At 30.8% G+C, this 18,122-nt stretch overlaps 1 protein-coding gene across 1 annotated transcript in view; it reads left to right on the top strand.

Moving 5' to 3' along the window:
* The window catches only part of LOC132750084 (calmodulin-binding transcription activator 2-like), a 75,284-nt gene extending 59,652 nt beyond the window's left edge, over positions 1-15,632 (top strand). The window contains exons 16-22 of the mRNA XM_060740022.1: positions 556-723; positions 2,410-2,552; positions 3,865-4,052; positions 4,672-4,746; positions 6,920-6,946; positions 10,321-10,344; positions 12,993-15,632. Coding sequence (XP_060596005.1) covers positions 556-723; positions 2,410-2,552; positions 3,865-4,052; positions 4,672-4,746; positions 6,920-6,946; positions 10,321-10,344; positions 12,993-13,122 — 755 coding nt within the window. The 3' untranslated portion in view covers positions 13,123-15,632. The remainder of the gene's footprint in view (positions 1-555; positions 724-2,409; positions 2,553-3,864; positions 4,053-4,671; positions 4,747-6,919; positions 6,947-10,320; positions 10,345-12,992) is intronic.
* Positions 15,633-18,122: the final 2,490 nt, after the last annotated feature.

The raw sequence follows: 18,122 nt of genomic DNA, 5'->3' as shown, positions 1-18,122 counted from the left end.
TGGCATCTCAACACGCGATGCATACAGCCTGGCCTTTTTTGATGAATATAGGTAGGACATTTGCATGTTCCCCTGTTTTATTAGAATCCCTGTTGTTGATTTCTTGGAAAAATGTTTCATTTTATCGTAACTTTTAAAATGATGGTTACCTTCTGTATTTAAGGATTGGACCTTTCCTGTTTTTAATTTGGAATCCATTTTTAACTCGGTAATTTGAGCTAATTAGGGAGAGCTATTGTACTAACTCAGCATCCACATCACACCTTGGTAAAGGTTTTATCTGCACGTTGGTATCTTCAAAACTACTGAAGGGAATGTGTTAAAATTTCACACTCTTATTTAAGAGAAAAATATAAGGTGACTTTCCATGGCCCATAACTCTGACATTGATTCTGGCATTTGGTTATAAATATCACCATTATCATACATTGATATTTACTTTTACCTGCGTTCAAGTAATAGAAGTATTAATATTGTTTGTACTTATTACAACAGCATGTTGATCCGTTTTATTTGTTTTTTCAGATATCCAGAATGTTTTATTCAGACTTGGGTAACGCCCGCCTCCTTCGTTGAGCCCTGACTCTACGTGTCTACACAGCCCATATAGTCCCTATACATTCCACATGGACTCCCCGCCCCCTACTGCTGCAGAATTCATTGAGTACTTCAATGCCCCCGCTACCTTCATGGAGAAAGATTTCTCACAGCTAACACTGTCTGGTAAGTTCCCTGTCTCTCTTGTTACCTTCATTGTTGTAGTAACCAGTCTTTGGGCACATCTGTTGAAGAAATGATTTTTAGTGCCATAAAAATAAACATAAGGTTTTATTTCATAAATGCTGTAAGGGGCATCTGTGGCAGAGTGGTTAAGGTCATTGACTTCAAACCACTTGTCCTTCACCGCTGTGGGTTTGAATCCCAACAGGGACTTTGGATTCTTTCATGTGAGGAAGCTATCTAGCGTTGGTGGTTCTACTCAGGTTCCTGTTTGTGCCTGAAATAGTGCATGGAAGGGTACCTGAGGTCTTCCTCCACCAGTAAAGCTGGAACGTCGCCATATGACCTATACTGTGCCGGTGTGATGTTAAAATCCAATAAAAAAAACAAACGTTAATGCTATATTCTCCAGTAGTCTACTGTAGAAATTGGGGCACTTTTAGGGATAAATTGTAGACAGTACTGTTTATACATACAAAAATAATACAGAGAGCATGTCAATGGATGAAATTGAGAAATTATGTACATTATTACATTGAGCTATATAAAGTGAAAGATATTTTTTTTATATCAAATTAACAGAATACACTGTATTTTCGTTGATAAACATGTAATAAAAATTACCAGTGGCCTAGATTTTTGGTGTACTGTTACTGTGTTACAGTTTCCAAAATATATATTCTCATTGACCATACGGATTTATATATGTTATGGAAATTTGTACAGTTTTAGTGAACAAGTATTTTGTTTGAAAGTCAAAATACCATTTTGTTTACATTTTGATACTTTTATGACAACATATTCTACACGCAAGGCTACAATCGTCTGACGATAAACAGGATATATTTTAAATCAATTGTAAACATTTTAAAACACATATTTACCCTTTCTAAAAAAAGACAAAATGTTGTTGTTTTTTTTTTTGGGGGGGGGGGGGGGGTTCCTAAGATTTGATTGTTTTTTTTTCTCTTTTATTTTTCAATCATAATATACAAACATTCAAATCATATTAACTAAATACATAAAGTATAACTTCAAATAAATGTAATGAAATTATGACAAGCATATTTGTATTTTAAGATCTTCTAATAAAACTAAGAAGTGCTAATATTATGATAAAGTACATAATAAGTATGAGAGAGAGAGAGAGAAAAGAAAGTGTATGAAAAAAGAGGAAAGATAAATGAAGAATGAGAGAAGAAAAAAATGCAAAAAGAGAGAAAAGATAATAAAGGTCAGTTATGTCACCATTTAATGATTGTAAAAACAATTTCATTTATGATATAAAAGTTAATTCTTAGTAAAAAAAAAAAATTGAAAAAAAAAAATAGAAATAATAGATGTGTTGAATAAATAGAGGATATTGAATGAGTGTATTTATTGAAGGAGTTGTATAAAGTTATATTATGTGAGCGTAACATTATTTTATTCAACAAGTTCAATAAATTAAGTATTGAACTTACACGAATATGATATTGTTTTTATCACATACCCAAAATAAAATAGTGTTTAAAGTAAAAAACAATACCTTTTTAATGACACGCCTAAAGTATAACTCAAACGAAATCACATCAAAATATATATGCACGGCATTAAAATACATTTTTTACAGAGTTGCAAAATTGGCACTGGTACATGTGATAAATTATTATATAGATAAACATGTGAACTAAAATTCTATTTTAACAGATCGTGAACAGAGGAAATTATACGAGGCAGCTAAAGTTATACAGAGTGCGTACAGACAGTATAAAGATAAACAATGTAAACAACAAGCTAAAGAAAGAGAGGCAGCTGTTCTTATACAGAGTTATTATAGGAGATATAAACAGGTCTGTTAATGTACTGTCATATGTTTGTAATGAACATACATATACATGATAGTTTCTTAAACTGGGCTTGAACAATTTTTCTATCATACTAGCTGTCACTTTTGGCAATTCAGTGTGTGTACGTATGTCCTTCCTGATTATGCCTTAGGGGCATGACTCTGTCATGAATAGGCAGAATTTCAAATAACTTGGCACAAATGTTCACAATAATGAGACGGTGTGTTGCATGCAAGAACCCTGTGGCTAGGTCAAAGGTCAAGGTTATAAAAAAATGATCTCAAACAGCTTGTCGGCACCATCACTCTATCACTAGCTGATGGAATTTCAAATAACCTGGCACAAATGTTCAACATCATGAGACAGCATGTCACTTGCAAGAACAATTTGACAAGGTCAAAGCTCAAGGTCAGGTGTGACAGCTGGCTTGACATGTTGCCCTTGGGCATTTAATTTCCTCCAGTAATTGCTAACATTTCCACACAAGTCATTCTAGAAGTACTGGAGGATGAATAGCATTAGCTGAATCATAGTTGACAAATATACGTAGAGCTGTCAAGTGTCTTAATATGGTAGCTTGCTGGTGTCATCCGCAAGGTTCAAACCCATATCAAGAGGTTCAGAGGCAGACACCTTTAACCATTAGGTCATGGCTTTTTTGATGTACTGTTACAGTATACTATTATTTTCATTGAAAGTATTTCCTTGAACAAAAAGAAAACAAAAACAAATACAGTGTTTTTTTTCACCAAAATATTCGGAGAAATTTGGCCCCATTCCCCCCTCAAAATAGTATGTTTTTTTCCCCTCTCAAAGCAGAAATTTCCCCCTCATATGGCAGCCAAAATTTGCCTGCAATGGATACCATTTCTTTTGCATATAACTGCCGAAAAATGTTTTATATTAATCCTGTAAGACTTACTGTTAAGCAAAGTTGTTTACAATTTGTTCCCGGGTATGTAAGGGGATCTACTACTGGCGTCCCAACAAGTTTAACATGCGACTCTTTACATTCTGCTGTCAATATTTTAGATTGTATATTAAGAAAAAGCGACGTATTTTAAGCTTTTGTTGCAAGAGTTGCTCCCCTTTTCTTCTCACTGGAAAGAAAACAATGTCAAACAAAAGTAAATCTTACAGTGGTAAGTGATGTATTGAAATATGCATTGGATTCGTTTTTGTTTCTTCATTTGTGAAGAAATAAAATTCCCCCTCCTATTGCATTTTCCCCCCTCCAAATGGCACCGACCCCCTTCCCCAAAAAGTGAGAAAAAAAACACTGAAATATTTACAAAAACGTTTCTATTTATTTTAGTATGCATACTATAAGAAGATGACCCAAGCTGCTGTGTTAATCCAGAGCCAGTTCCGAAGTTACTATGCTCAGAAACGGTTCAAGAAGAGTCGCGATGCTGCTGTAGTTATACAAAACCAATACAGAAGTTATAAAGAACATGAGAGGTTGAAGAAAGGGGGAAATAAATCTGTCACACAAAGATTCAGGTATCCCCTTTGATTATCTCCCTTGACTTTATGTTAATGTTTCTCCAGGAACGATGGTTAGGAAACTACCCGCCTATATGACTGAAATACTGTTGGGAAAAGGCGTAAAATGAAACAAACAAACAAACAGTATGGCAGCTATTTTTATTTGGAATTTTCTATACACTCAAGCAACTGTTCTGAAGAGTTTTTGTGAAACTTTGCTATAAAAATCCCTGTTTTGAAGAGTTTTTAGTGAAACTTTGCAATAATAATACTTACCAGGACTGATTTTGTACAAATCTGCATTTTGTTCTGTAATATTCAGTTAAAGTCTTAATAAATGGAGGTCAAATAATTCCCAGGCATGTGCAATATACCATCAAAAAACAGACTAACATTTCAGTGGAGGGGGTGGGGCCAGGGGAGTAAGGGTGATGGCATCTGTGGCATATGGACTCAAAATCAACAGGATAAGCGTTAACTAAATGACTTATGGAATACATTTTTCATTTGTTAAACACTCTTATTACATAAAGGACTTTTATAGACAAAAATCATAACATTGTACAGATTGACCGTCAATATATCACATATGTCCCTCTTATAATAATTATCATATATGTCTTGCATATTTCAGGAGTCATTATCAACGAAAACCTATAGGGGCAGGCAAAGGGTCTCGTGTTGTCCAAATTATCCCAGATACTGAAGGGTGAGTAAAAAATAAGAAATTGAAAAAATAGAAATTCCAAATTTATTTTCATGTTTATATCATCTTAATTTGTTTGAGTTAGAAACAAAACTATTCAGAAAGTTTAAAAAAGGGTGGGGGAAATAAAACAAAAATTCTTGATGGAAACTGACGATTGTTCATCTGTGAAATATTATCATAAAATAATGGACTTTTTTATGTCTATAAATAATAATTGATATACACATTTTATATGATTTACCAAGATTTAATTTCTTCAGATATATTTTGATAAATTCTCAAATTAAATAGTTTATTTTAGCGTTAAATTAAGAGAAAGGAAATTGAAACATTATTGCATAAATAGGAAATAATGATATTGAATTACAGAGTTTCTGCTTGCTATTACATTGTATTATAATTACATGTACTTACTAATAATGTTTGAATTACGTTTGAGTGTGTGAATAGTAATGCATTTTGGAAAACTAAAAAACGACAGCAAGATGTGTTTTGATTGCATGTGTAACATGGATGATGACTAATCTATATACATGTATCTATATACATGTACTTATAATCTATTACAACAGTTCTGCTGTAATTATTTAGGAAATGATTGAATCTTATTAAAAGAGTGTTATATAAATGCTGCTGTATCTATGTGTAGGTAAATATTGTGCTATTGTCTAACAATTTTATGCACCCGACTTATGTATAGAGATCATATTGGTTCCATGTTTAATAGTAAAATAAAACTGATAATAATGAACATTCAAAATGTAAAATCTTGTTTTTCATGTGTCTGCATGATTTTTCAAATAAAATAATCTTTACTGACTGTGAATTATTGGATATTTTTAGTGAGAAATACAACGTTTACAGAAAGAAATGTAAGGATAGTGTGATAACACTTCATACATTCTGTTTGTATCTTTTGAGTCTGAAACTTTTACTGGGGTTATGACATTACATGCTTGATTACATTCTTATAAAGTATCCCTCTATTTCTCAAGATATTATACAACATTGAACAAGCAGATATTTCTAGTTATTTAGCAGTAAAGTAGAATGCTGAAATAAATACCCAATACCGAATTTATCCTATAGATACATGTATTAATGACAAAATATTTTCTCCTTTTTTTTGCTACTCAGTGATTTTTGGAATGTTTGGAGCGTACATAGGGTGGGTAGATCTACATCTTATAGATGTTGTAGTGATTTTTGTTGTCAGTCTGGGTTCTTATTATTTTATACTTTTGAATAAGTCATAAAAAAATATTTTATACAATTATTTGGTAAGTCTAAGTGGTTTATTTTACATACATACATTCCTCCATAGTTTTCTAGTTCTTACTTTTCTATATTAAATGATCAATAAGTTTCAATACTTTACAAATATTAGTAATTTAGTGGAACATACAACCAACACAGATAAGTTTTAAGGTTTGTTTATAAATGCAGACTGATGTTTCGACTTGTATGATCCTTCATAAGAGATTGTTAAATTATTGACCATACAAGTTAAATAAAGGGTTCCATGTATAATTGAGGGTTGATCGCAAAACTGTTGTAAGTCCTTTTTTTATGTCATAAAAGTACCTGTAGTTTTGCAGTCAACCTACCATATATGGTCGCTGACTAACCAAATTATGGCATTACTAAATCCCAATGCTTTACTGGTACTTGAGATGTTTTTTCAACCACAAAAGATGAACAATGCTAATCTGACCTAGATTAAATTAGGAAATAAAGAAAGATAATTCCTCTGATTGGATCAAATTTGTACAAATACATGAATACATATTTTATTTTAAAAAAAGTCTTCATATTTCTATATTAGAGGGACTGTATTATAATTTGTTTGATTATTAATTTAATTTTGATTTTGTTGTACCATCAATATTTTTGTCTGTGCAAACTACACGCAATCTTCTTCCTGTATGTCATCTCCTTTTACTTCGATAACCTCAAAATTTTTATTTATTATCTTTATAATTATTGTCTTCATTTTCTAGCTTAGAATCAACTGTTAATCAAATCAGCATCTTGCATTGATCATATTTTATAAAGTTATGTTTTTATGTTCTTCAAGATGTTTACCCTAAAGCACCATTTTCTTGAATTTTGGTTATAAAAAGAACCAGGGATTTTTAGTTCGCTATTTAATTTGATATTTTTATTTTTAAAGCCAGAGACATTATTACCTGAATGCACGGTAAAGTTTTCTATATAGATATTTTGCTAGTTTTATAAACCTATAGTTGCCATAGGATATACTAGAGATATTATTCCGGGGTTTTAAACATATAGTAAATATAATGTATATGTAAGTGTTCGTCCATGCTGTTCTACTGAAATTAGAAACTTCGACAGGAGTGACAGCAACAGGAGAATGTTTCTAATTTCTGTAGAACAGCTTCAGATGAATACTAACATACTTGGTGTCAAGCTTTATTTTGCTTCATTAGAAATCTCTTTAAAACGTCACTACTTTTTTTACGAATGCTGTTCCATGAAGCACTATGAACAATAGAAGTCTACTTTGAGCGTAATTCGATATAGAATTGACTTTTGTTCTTCTATGAAATGTACCACACACAATTTTTAGGAAATACACTGTTTTCATTGGATGACAAATAAAGCTAGACACTAAATAATAATTGAGCCGTGTCACGACAAAACCAACATAGTACGTTTGCGACCAGCATGGATCCAGACCAGCCTGCGCATCCGCTCGGTCTGATCAGGATCCATGCAGTTCGCTTACAGACCCTATTACAAGTAGAGAAACTGATAGGGAACAGCATGGATCCTGATCAGACTGCGCAGATGCGCAGGCTGGTCTGGATCCATGCTGGTCGCAAACCCACTATGTTGGTTTTGTCATGACACGGCTCATATTAGTATTTTATTTTCTCTCTATCTTTCTGCAGTATCTGCTTATCATATCTGTTAACTTACAGTACCTTTCTGTCGAAATTAACAAAAGTTAATAGAATTTTATGATAGTCAATGTTTACTTTCTGTGTAAAAAAAACCTGTTAGCAAAGTTATTATTAAAGTCCAAATATTAGATTATAGTTGACAGAATTTTTAAATACTAAAGTAACTTTCATCATAGAATCATAGGATGTGTGGACTTTCATCAAAGTCATCGGATCTTTCTTATTTTGTCCTAGTTTGTGCAAAGTGCTTGTGTGTGTGTGAAAATGTGCCACTAGAAAGATGAGTTGTTTTATTTAATGAAATTATGTTGATATTGAATCTCCTGTCTTGTCTGTTTAAACAGACAGCATACAAGATAGATGAGATAGTAAAAAATATGATTTATATGCAATAATTCCTGTTGGTATAAAATGGAACCAAGGTAGAAAGTTGAACCAAAGTGTATATTTTATACAGCTTTATTTGTTGGTTGACATTAGCATAAATAGAGGATATTCATTGTTGTTATAGGGATTTATTGTCATTGAGTGGATTGAGAATAAATATTTCATGAGTGGTGGTAACCCACAAGTGAAATATGATAATTTTCAAACCACAAGATGAAAATAAATCCCTTGTTTATAGAAAAAATTGAACTCTGTTTATTACAAGTCATACTTTTTCATTTGTTGACCTTACAATTGAAAAATCAGCTCTTGGCTGTTATATTTAATAATGCATAAAATTATGTAACCAAATGGAGCAAGAAATAAGGTACATGCATTATTATGCACTTATTATTATTAATTTAAGGAACTTCATTTAAATTATATTCTGTATGTACTTATTGTAAATCTATAAGCCATATGGTTGTGAGCTTTGGGGATTTATATACAGCTATTTGTAACTTTGTAGCGATTGTAATGTGTAAAATGCTTCAAAATATGCAATTTCTTAACATTTTAGTCTAAATATTACAATTTGACCCCAACAGATAAAGGTTAAATGCATATTCATGAAGTTATAAAATAGAAGGAGTCTACGTATATTACACAAATTAATGGTTTATATGTATATGTATCTGAAATATATGTCCAAATGAATAAAATACAAATACTCACAAATATATCAATATTTTTATGTGTATTATAAGATCAACTTTGAAGAGTTGCTATATAAATGTAGTTTATTGCGTATAAATGATACTAACTTGAATTTTTCCTAAATGTGTAAAATATTTTATGATAAATTTTTATGTTAGTCTTGTAAAGTTTTGATTAAAACATTTTATATTGAATGGAGATATAAAATAGATATGTGTGCCTTTTATTCAGGTCCGGTACAATGTACTATAGTTTGTATTATAGTGTTTTGATCTAAATTATTGACTTTAGGGCTATAAATCCATTAATTCTTGTAAATTTCCCTCAGTTTTTTCATGTCTCTTGGAGTATTTTTGTTAGCGAACTGTAATTAATGGCTCACCTCTACTGAATATTTTCTATAATGATATTCATATTATATGCACCAAGGGTTCATACTTATAAATGCAAAGAGTGGTTCAACAAAGGTACTATCTTGTTCCTGATATAATGCAGGGATGGGTGGGCACCTGTAATCTCCATCTACCAGTAACAGCTAGAATGTCAGCATCTAATACTGACTGCCGGTTCACTTTGGAAATGTCCTTCTATGCTGAGTTGTCACTACTGGACAGTCCACACTGTACGGGGCATTGGTCTATAGCAAAATGCTTGATCTCTTTTTTCACATACACTTGGGATGTAGAGCTCTTAAAACACTAAAAATCCAAATAAAATGTATATTTGTCAATCCCAGTACAGTAATAAACGCCCCTCCCCTAATAAAGGCCCCCCTCCCCAGGTCTTTTGATAATGAAAATAATCTACTCATCAGTGCTGAACTCATAATTAAATACATAATATTATTCAAATCATTCAGAATCCATTTTATTTTATAGTAAACACAAATATGTATAATATGAACTATAAAACCTTTATACTTTTTAATGTTATTACCAACACTTGCTAACACTAAATGTATTTACAGTGATTTTTTGATTTAGGAAAAATGTATTTTAATAATAGCCCCCCTTTTGGAAAATGTTTAGCCCCCGGGGGCGTTTAATAGGAATTTTACGGTATATGATGTTTTTGAAAAGTTTCATATTGTTACATCTAAATATTATATGGGATATTAAGGCATTTAAAGCTCCACACCCAGAGTGTCTGTGCTTTTTTCATGCAAAAGAAAATCCAGCCTGACAATATTACAAGGCAGTTGGCAATTATGACATTTACATTGTTAATGTAACTTTAAACAAAACAAATAATTCAGAAACTTCCAAAATTAATGATCTATTATTGATAAAAATTAAGCTAGTTGACTAATGAAAGATGCTATGAACTGTAAGTCTATTGTTACGTATAGAACCTTATCATGTGACCAGTATAGACCAAGATCAGCTCTGTCTCATCATACTCAGTACACTAGTTGATATTTATTTTATCTTTTGAAACTTCCCTTTAAAGTGATGAATGGTCTTGTCCAGTACAAAAGATGGACAAGTCCATTTATGATATTTAGAATGGGTTAGGGTTCAAAGTTAACATGAGATATAATTTTCATGCATTATTCTTACAGCAGACACTCAAATCCCATCTACAGGTATTTTTACCTATATCCAACTACTTTTCTATTTGTTGTTGTTGTTGTAGCTAGTGCTTATTTTGTCAATTTTTTGATATATATATATATATGTGTTGTATATAGCTCACCTGAACAAAGGTATTCTCATCTGATGCTTAAAGTTTATATGAATATTATCTGAAAGTTTGTCACACATACTTAGTTCATTGATTTATAATGCAGCTGAAAATAAACAAATTTCACATAATACATGTTTCTGATATTCTAAGTTTAAATTCATTCAGATGAGCCAAAAACAAATACTTTGAATTTCTTAACTCAAGCAATTATGTACATAATTTAGAATTTGAACTGATAATTTATTAATTGTGATTTAATCTAATGGCCATTTTGTCTGCCACTGCTGATTTAGATTAGTAGTCAAATCACTTGTGGAGGAAATGGTAATTACTGGTTAGTTATCCAGTAAAGCTGGTTAGATGTACCAACTGCTTATATATGACTAGAAACACGACTGTGTTAAATTGTTGTAAAAACCTTAAAAATTAACAAATAAACAATTCCTATGGGTCTCCATACTAGTTTTTTGACTTTATAGGAACAAAACTAAAATTCCTTTACCTGTACATTTATATTTTTAGACATTTGTAGCATACAAGCATTTTTTTTTAGAACAGTATGATTTTGTTTATAGTATTGTTCTGGTCTAATTGTGATGTAGTGAAGTTGTCATTGCATTGTGCAATAAATGATTTTTGTGTTTCATTTTTATTTTATTTTTTTTATATAGAATACAATCAGTGTGTGTCTTTTATAACAACATGCATGTATTATTACCTGTGCTTAGAAGCCATTGATTTCAGATAATGACTTCCAGAATATATCTATTTTCATGGTCATTTTTCCAATTGTCTATTATCAGAGCTAAATTTTGTATGAATGAACTTTTCCTGCTTTGAAGATTTTTTTAATGTTTTTATAGTAGTCCTCGAGGTTTCAATGATAAAATGATAAACTTGAGGCACCAATACAATATGTTTGTTATAAGTACATGGACGTGCAGGTCAGCAAGCAGTCGAGGGAGATAAATATTTGCTTAAAAGCCACCTTCATGTCTGAATTCTTATTGCTAATGCTAGTATTCCTCAAACAAGCTATTATTAGTATGTAAAGAAGGTAAAAAATATGAAAGGAGAATTTTGTCCTATTTAGTATTAAAATGTTTGGTCTATATATATAGGGATGTATATCGGGCCATCATTTCTGGGTCAGACTTAATCACTACATACCTAAAATATAACAATCTACATAAAACCTAACTTTTCTTATAGATGTGTTTCTTGTTTTGTTATTCAGAATATTGTAGTTAGAAAGATACCATATATCCTTTATTCTTGATTCTCTCTCGGTGTAACTCTTAATTCTTTATTTTTTCTGGATTATTGACAATGGTACGAGATCTTGGCCTGTTCCTGGCTACTGAATATACCCATGTGACCAGTGCAGACCAAGGTCAGCTGGTAAAACCATGCCATCTGATCATGGTCTGCACTATTCAGTCACTACAAGTACTTATTTTGAAATAAATTTCCCTAAAAATAATGAATGGTTTAGTCAAGGTTTAAAGATGGACAAGTCCATTTAAGATATTTAGCATGATATGGGCTAAAATACATCTACCGTATGTTCCTTTTATTTTAATTAGTGTAAGCATGCAGATAGAAAAACCTCTTTTATTTATTTTTTGACACTGCACAAGGAAGTTTTATTAAGTTTTGATAAAGCATTATTATTATATAATCTGACTTTGCATGTTTGATTATGATTTATATACATGACATGTTGACCTACAGTCTTGCAGAGTAACACTTTTATTCAAAATAAACCAGATATGATATTTTTTATAAAAAAAATTGACAGGTTTTTATGGCCTTGTATAAATAATTGTTTGCATGTACATGGTCAGACCTATATTTAAATGGAGAGGAATTTATTATCCCTCAAGCTCACATTTTTTGTGAGATTTTCTGAGACCATGCTCTACATGAGATAAACTTACTGATATGTACACAGCCATTTTATCAAAATTTTGTTATCTAAAGTAGGAACAAGAAAGAATTTGCAAACATGTAAACAAAAGCGATAAAAATTAGGGAGATGTCAATTTTTGTCAGTAATGAATGAATAAAACAAGATGGTGAAATTGATCAACTCCAAAGACAAATGAATATCTTGCAAGGGATTGTGGGTCAGGATTGGAAAAATTTCTATTTTTTGAGCTTCTTTATCCCTCTGTAATATTGGTCTATGGTACACTGGCAAGGGTAATATTGCAAACAACCATTTATATAAGGTCATATAACCTGTCAAGAATCTTTACAACTAATTTATCATACATCAAACTTACTTTTATTAGAGAAATTGTAAAATTTCTTTATAAAATTGACAGTGAGAATTTGTGTTGATTACCCAGTGAGAAACATTGTTACATACTTGCAGTAATAAAAGTAGAAATATAAATAGCATGTGTGCACAATCACAAATAAAAGGCATGGAATGATATATTATAGATAGTAACTTGTTATATGTTAACTTGAAACTAATATCTATACCTTTTTTCTGCATTGAAATTATAATATTAACACTATCATTTATTACATTGATAGGTCCCAAGTAGAAGCAGTAAACACAGCCATAGACGACTCTCAGCTAGACACAATTGAGCAGACGGAAATTATTGATGATAAACAGGAACAAAGGGAAGCAACTCTGGAAGAAAGTAATCAAGATGACTAAATTATCTGCCACAAAGAGGACAAACAGGAATAAAGGGAAACAACTCTGTTAGATAAAAGTTATCTGCTACATATATGAACAAAGGAAAACAACTCTGTTAGATATAAAGTTAAGACTGGCATATATTGAAGAAAGGGAAACAACTATGTTCGATAAAAGTCAAGATTGCACATATGAACAAAGGGATAAAACTCTGTTAGATAAAATTTAAGACTCCATAATATGAATGAAGGGGGACAACTCTGTAAGATATTAATATAATACCTGATAATTAGCTGAAGAAAAAAAACAAATAATCATCGTAGAGTAGTACATTTGACTGTACATTTAACTGTACATCTGGCTGTACATTTGACTGTACTTCAGGCTGTATATCTGACTGTACATTTGACTGTACATGACTCTGATGTGTATTATATCAAAAACCTTGTTTGAAAACTGAAGACACTGGTTTGAACACAAATTTTTTATTTGAAACTTTAACAAACTTTAACCAGGTATATCCATCATTTATTTATCCTCATACAAAATTTATGGTGTATAAAGTTCTAGAATTTTTCAGATTATTTTTTCTATAATTATAAATGCATATCTTGGCACATAGTTTCATAGAAGTGGCATTGTTTATTAAGCTAGAGTTAGGCAGTTAATGTTTTAGTTATGTTAAATTGTTGATATAGTTAGGCAATTTGTTAAATTTCTATTGTATAGGGCAATTTTCTACTTGTACTCTTCTACTTAATGCTAGGTTACTTATGTAGACAATTGGTAATGTTTTTCTTCAGTGATAAGTAAAGTTGTGTTCTTGCTCTTTGTTTTCTATTTAAACAAGCAGCAAGTTTATAGGAAAATTGTTATAAATTATTTATTTATTTATATATTTACATATCAAGATCATAAAACAATACAAAAATGTCAATACATACTACAATACTACGTTATAGCTGATCTTTCTTGTGCTTTTATTAGAATGGCATAAATTGTACAAGAATTGAGGACTTACAATCAACACCGACATAGTAATTAATGAACAGGAGCTTATTGATTGCATTTTCTTGCAAATCAGACTGGTTATTCTGTTAGTTTTACCCATGCTGGACGTTTCTTCTGGGGGTGGGTGGTGGGAAATAGTGTCACATGCTCTGAATGACATCTTTTCAGTGCATTTGAAGTATGAAATGATTTCTTAGATTGACGTCATTTTGCCATTATGAATGAAGTTGTAAATTCATACGCTACTATAAGAAAATTGATCAGGCACTAATTTCCATGACAAATAAACATATATAAGTAAACAAATTTTATTATGATAGAACATGCAAGAAATATTATCTAACATGTGATTGCAGCTTTGATCAGAATATTCATCCCTCGGGCACCTGCCCATCATGCCCATGGGAACGTACCATCGGGATTAGCATTCTAATCTGAACCACATAATATGAACACTATTTATATTAGCAAAGGTTAACATTTCCTTACCATGAAAATATTTATTGAAATGTTGACATTGAACAAAACAATACTTACTGGTAGTTACACTTGTATGCCCATTATTTGAAATTTATAGCAAAATTTGTAGTGTTAATTTTAAACATGGCCGAGTGGTTAAGGCATTTGACTAGTAATCTATGGATCTCTAGCTGTCTGAGTTCAAACCCTGTCAGGGGCAAGCTGTTGTTTTCTTGAGCAAGAAACTTTACACTGATTGCTCTGCACTGGTTGATTCCCGGATTAGATTTAATGAAAGGGTCTATAAGCTTACAGCTTCCTACACAAAATTCTGTATAAAGCAAAAAAAGGGGATGGTAAATGAAACTGGTTATGAATCAAGGACCAGGTCAAATGTAGGTAATCTAGCAGTCAATAACCTTGAGCTTTTCTTTTGCAATACTGATTAAATTTATTTTGAGGGTTTTGAAAGATTGAAATATGTATTTAAATTAAATAAAACATTCTAAAAAAGTTGATTTTTTATACTCAAAATGTGCACATAGCGATCAAAACTCATGCTTAACTTAGCCAAAAAATAGAGATTTTCTATATTCAAGCTAAAAATACAGATTTTCTATATTCAAGCTAAAAATAGAGATTTTATATATTCATGCTAAAAATAGAGATTTTCTATATTCAAGCTTAAAAAAAAAGAGATTTTCTAAATTCAAGCTGAAAAAAGAGATTTTCTAAATTCAAGCTAAAAATAGAGATTTTCTATATTCAAACTAAAAAATAGAGATTTTCTATATTCAAGCTAAAAATACAGATTTTCTATATTCAAGCTAAAAATAGAGATTTTATATATTCAAGCTAAAAATAGAGATTTTCTATATTCAAGCTTAAAAAAAAGAAGAGATTTTCTAAATTCAAGCTGAAAAAAGAGATTTTCTAAATTCAAGCTAAAAATAGAGATTTTCTATATTCAAACTAAAAAAAGAGATTTTCTATATTCAAGCTAAAGATAGAGATTTTCTAAAGTCAAGCTAAAAATAGAGATTTTCTATATTCAAGCTGAGCTATGCTTTCATCACTAAATACCCTCTCAGGTGTCATTGAAGATTTTTATGTTTTATATTCTAGTACATGTATAAAGTTGTGTTCACATTCTGTCAACATAATTATGTTCCTTTACATTTCTTTTTATGTTTCTCTTTATTTTATTTACAACATTTCATTTTGCTTTATTTATTATAACTGAGCAGTGATTGTAACACTTTTGTGTACGGTTGGTTTTGTATGAAATTATTATTTCCAGTACCCTGCTAGAAACCCGATTACCGAACAGTGCAGGTCACTTTCGTTGTGATTGATCATGAAATCCTTTCTACGGTCATTCGCACTGTACCTCTGCTCTGGCATGTACTGAAGTTTCAATTCTTTGTGAAAAGTTCATTTGAGAAATTCAGTAGGTGAAGGGTTCAAAATGAAAGATAAACTTTATATAATTATTTTGTTCAGTAAAAGAGTAAATAAAATTCTGTTTTTCAACATTCAAACATGATTATGCTATAGACGTACAAGAAGAAAATACTTTAATTGAATCAAAGACTAATTTCGAAAATCAATATTTTTTATTTATTTTTGTTTTGTTTTTGAAGCTAATATTTTATAACTTTAATTGCCTTATATAATTTTATAGTATTGATGGTTAATATTAAGTAAAACTTACTAAAAGCCTGAGAATGGTCAGAAATTAGTTACAGGTAATAATAATACTTGAAGTTAGTGTTTCTGTTATTTATTTATTATTGTTCATATTTTTTCTTTATACATGATCACATATGGTTTTAAAATTGTGAGTGAAATTTATATAAAAAAAATAATAAAATGTAATATGGCTTTGTATGACTTAATGATGCAATACAGTTTATGTGATATATTAATTATAGATTTATGTAAAATAATAATTTGTTTTGAGAAATAGAACTGACAAAGAGATGTAAATATCTTTATTAATGTTCACCTTGACACTAATGACTTTAATAATCATATTTTATTTAAAATTTGTTCTATATTTAGAAATTAACTTCGGCCTAGAATTTGATGTACATATTTTTTCTTCGTCATTTGAATTTTTTCGTATCTTAAATTGTTATATAATTGTTATTGTTTTGTAAATAAGGGATATATATATTGTATGTTTATCATTGATGTATATAGTTGTTACTGTGTGTTGTTTATTGTCAGTTTATTGTTCGTTTATTGTCAGTTAATTTACATATTTGAGCCACGTCACAACAAAACCAACATAGTGCGTTTGCGACCAGCATGGATCCAGACCAGTCTGCGCATCCGCGCAGTCTGATCAGGATCCATGCTGTTCGCTTACTAAAATCTATAACAAGTAGAGAAACTGATAGTGAACAGCATGGATCCTGATCAGAATGCGTGGATGTGCAGGCTGGTCTGAATCCATGCTGGTCGCAAACGCACTATGTTGGTTTTGTCGTGACGCGGCTCATTTCTCCTTCTTCCGGCCAAATCATACTTGTTCTATTTATAAAGCCTGGTATATCAAGTATTTGATCAGTATATTACCATATTTGTTATCATATACCCATCTCTGTTACAAGTGGTTTTTCTTATATCATATATTATGGCACTGATTCAGGTTTTTATTATTACACTCAGTCATCTCATACATATTATTGATCTTACAGTATATCTGTTCAAGGAAAGTTGCCAGAAAATTATTTCTTAAATCCTTTCCTACTAATACCTAGAATAAATTACTATAATCCAATTGTCTATGACGGGATCTTTCATATTCCATTTGAAAGACCCTGTGGCGATTAAATACATAACTGCTAAACTGTCATCAAGTGTGTACCAACGTATATTCAAATGTAAGAATAACAAATTTTCAGAAATGACAATTTTTTTTTTAAACAATTTCATGATAAAAAATAAAGGCAATTTTTTTTCTAATTGTTCATCATCATGCTATTATGACAATATTTGATATATGCAATCAAGTTAGTGAGTTATAAATAGAATTAAGTAATATCTATTTCAAGGTAACAGAACACAGTGTCATGTTTGGAACTTACTCTGATATAAAACAGAAATACTGTATTTGTCCATTCCCCACCCACCTAACTTATCATACTTACAAGTTTCTTATAGTTTGTTTTGCCCCTTTCCCCACCCACCTAGGTTAAAATACTTATAAAGTAAACACCCCACTTCTGCTGAGTCCAGCATATATAGTAAAAGTTGATATAAAAAAAAGACAGTTGCATGGATAGTCCAGTGAACTCCTTGTATACAGGGAGTTGTATGCAATTTATCAAAAGGTAATTTTGAACTGTTTAAACTTGTTTAGTTCTTCAGTTGAAGTTTTAATTTAGTGAGCTTTAATACTTATAATGATCATTCATTAAAAACTTATTTGAATATTAATATGGCACACACAGTGCTTGATACTTCAGTTGAAAAATAAATTGTAATACTTAACACCCATTGAGAATAGTACCCCTGGACCGTTTCCATTACCTCCCGAT

The sequence above is a fragment of the Ruditapes philippinarum genome, unplaced genomic scaffold (assembly GCF_026571515.1).
Source record: "Ruditapes philippinarum isolate M1 unplaced genomic scaffold, ASM2657151v2 ctg6116_1_1_1_1, whole genome shotgun sequence".
In the NCBI taxonomy this organism is placed as follows: Eukaryota; Metazoa; Mollusca; class Bivalvia; order Venerida; family Veneridae; genus Ruditapes; species Ruditapes philippinarum.
This window is presented reverse-complemented; position numbering and strand designations above follow the sequence as displayed.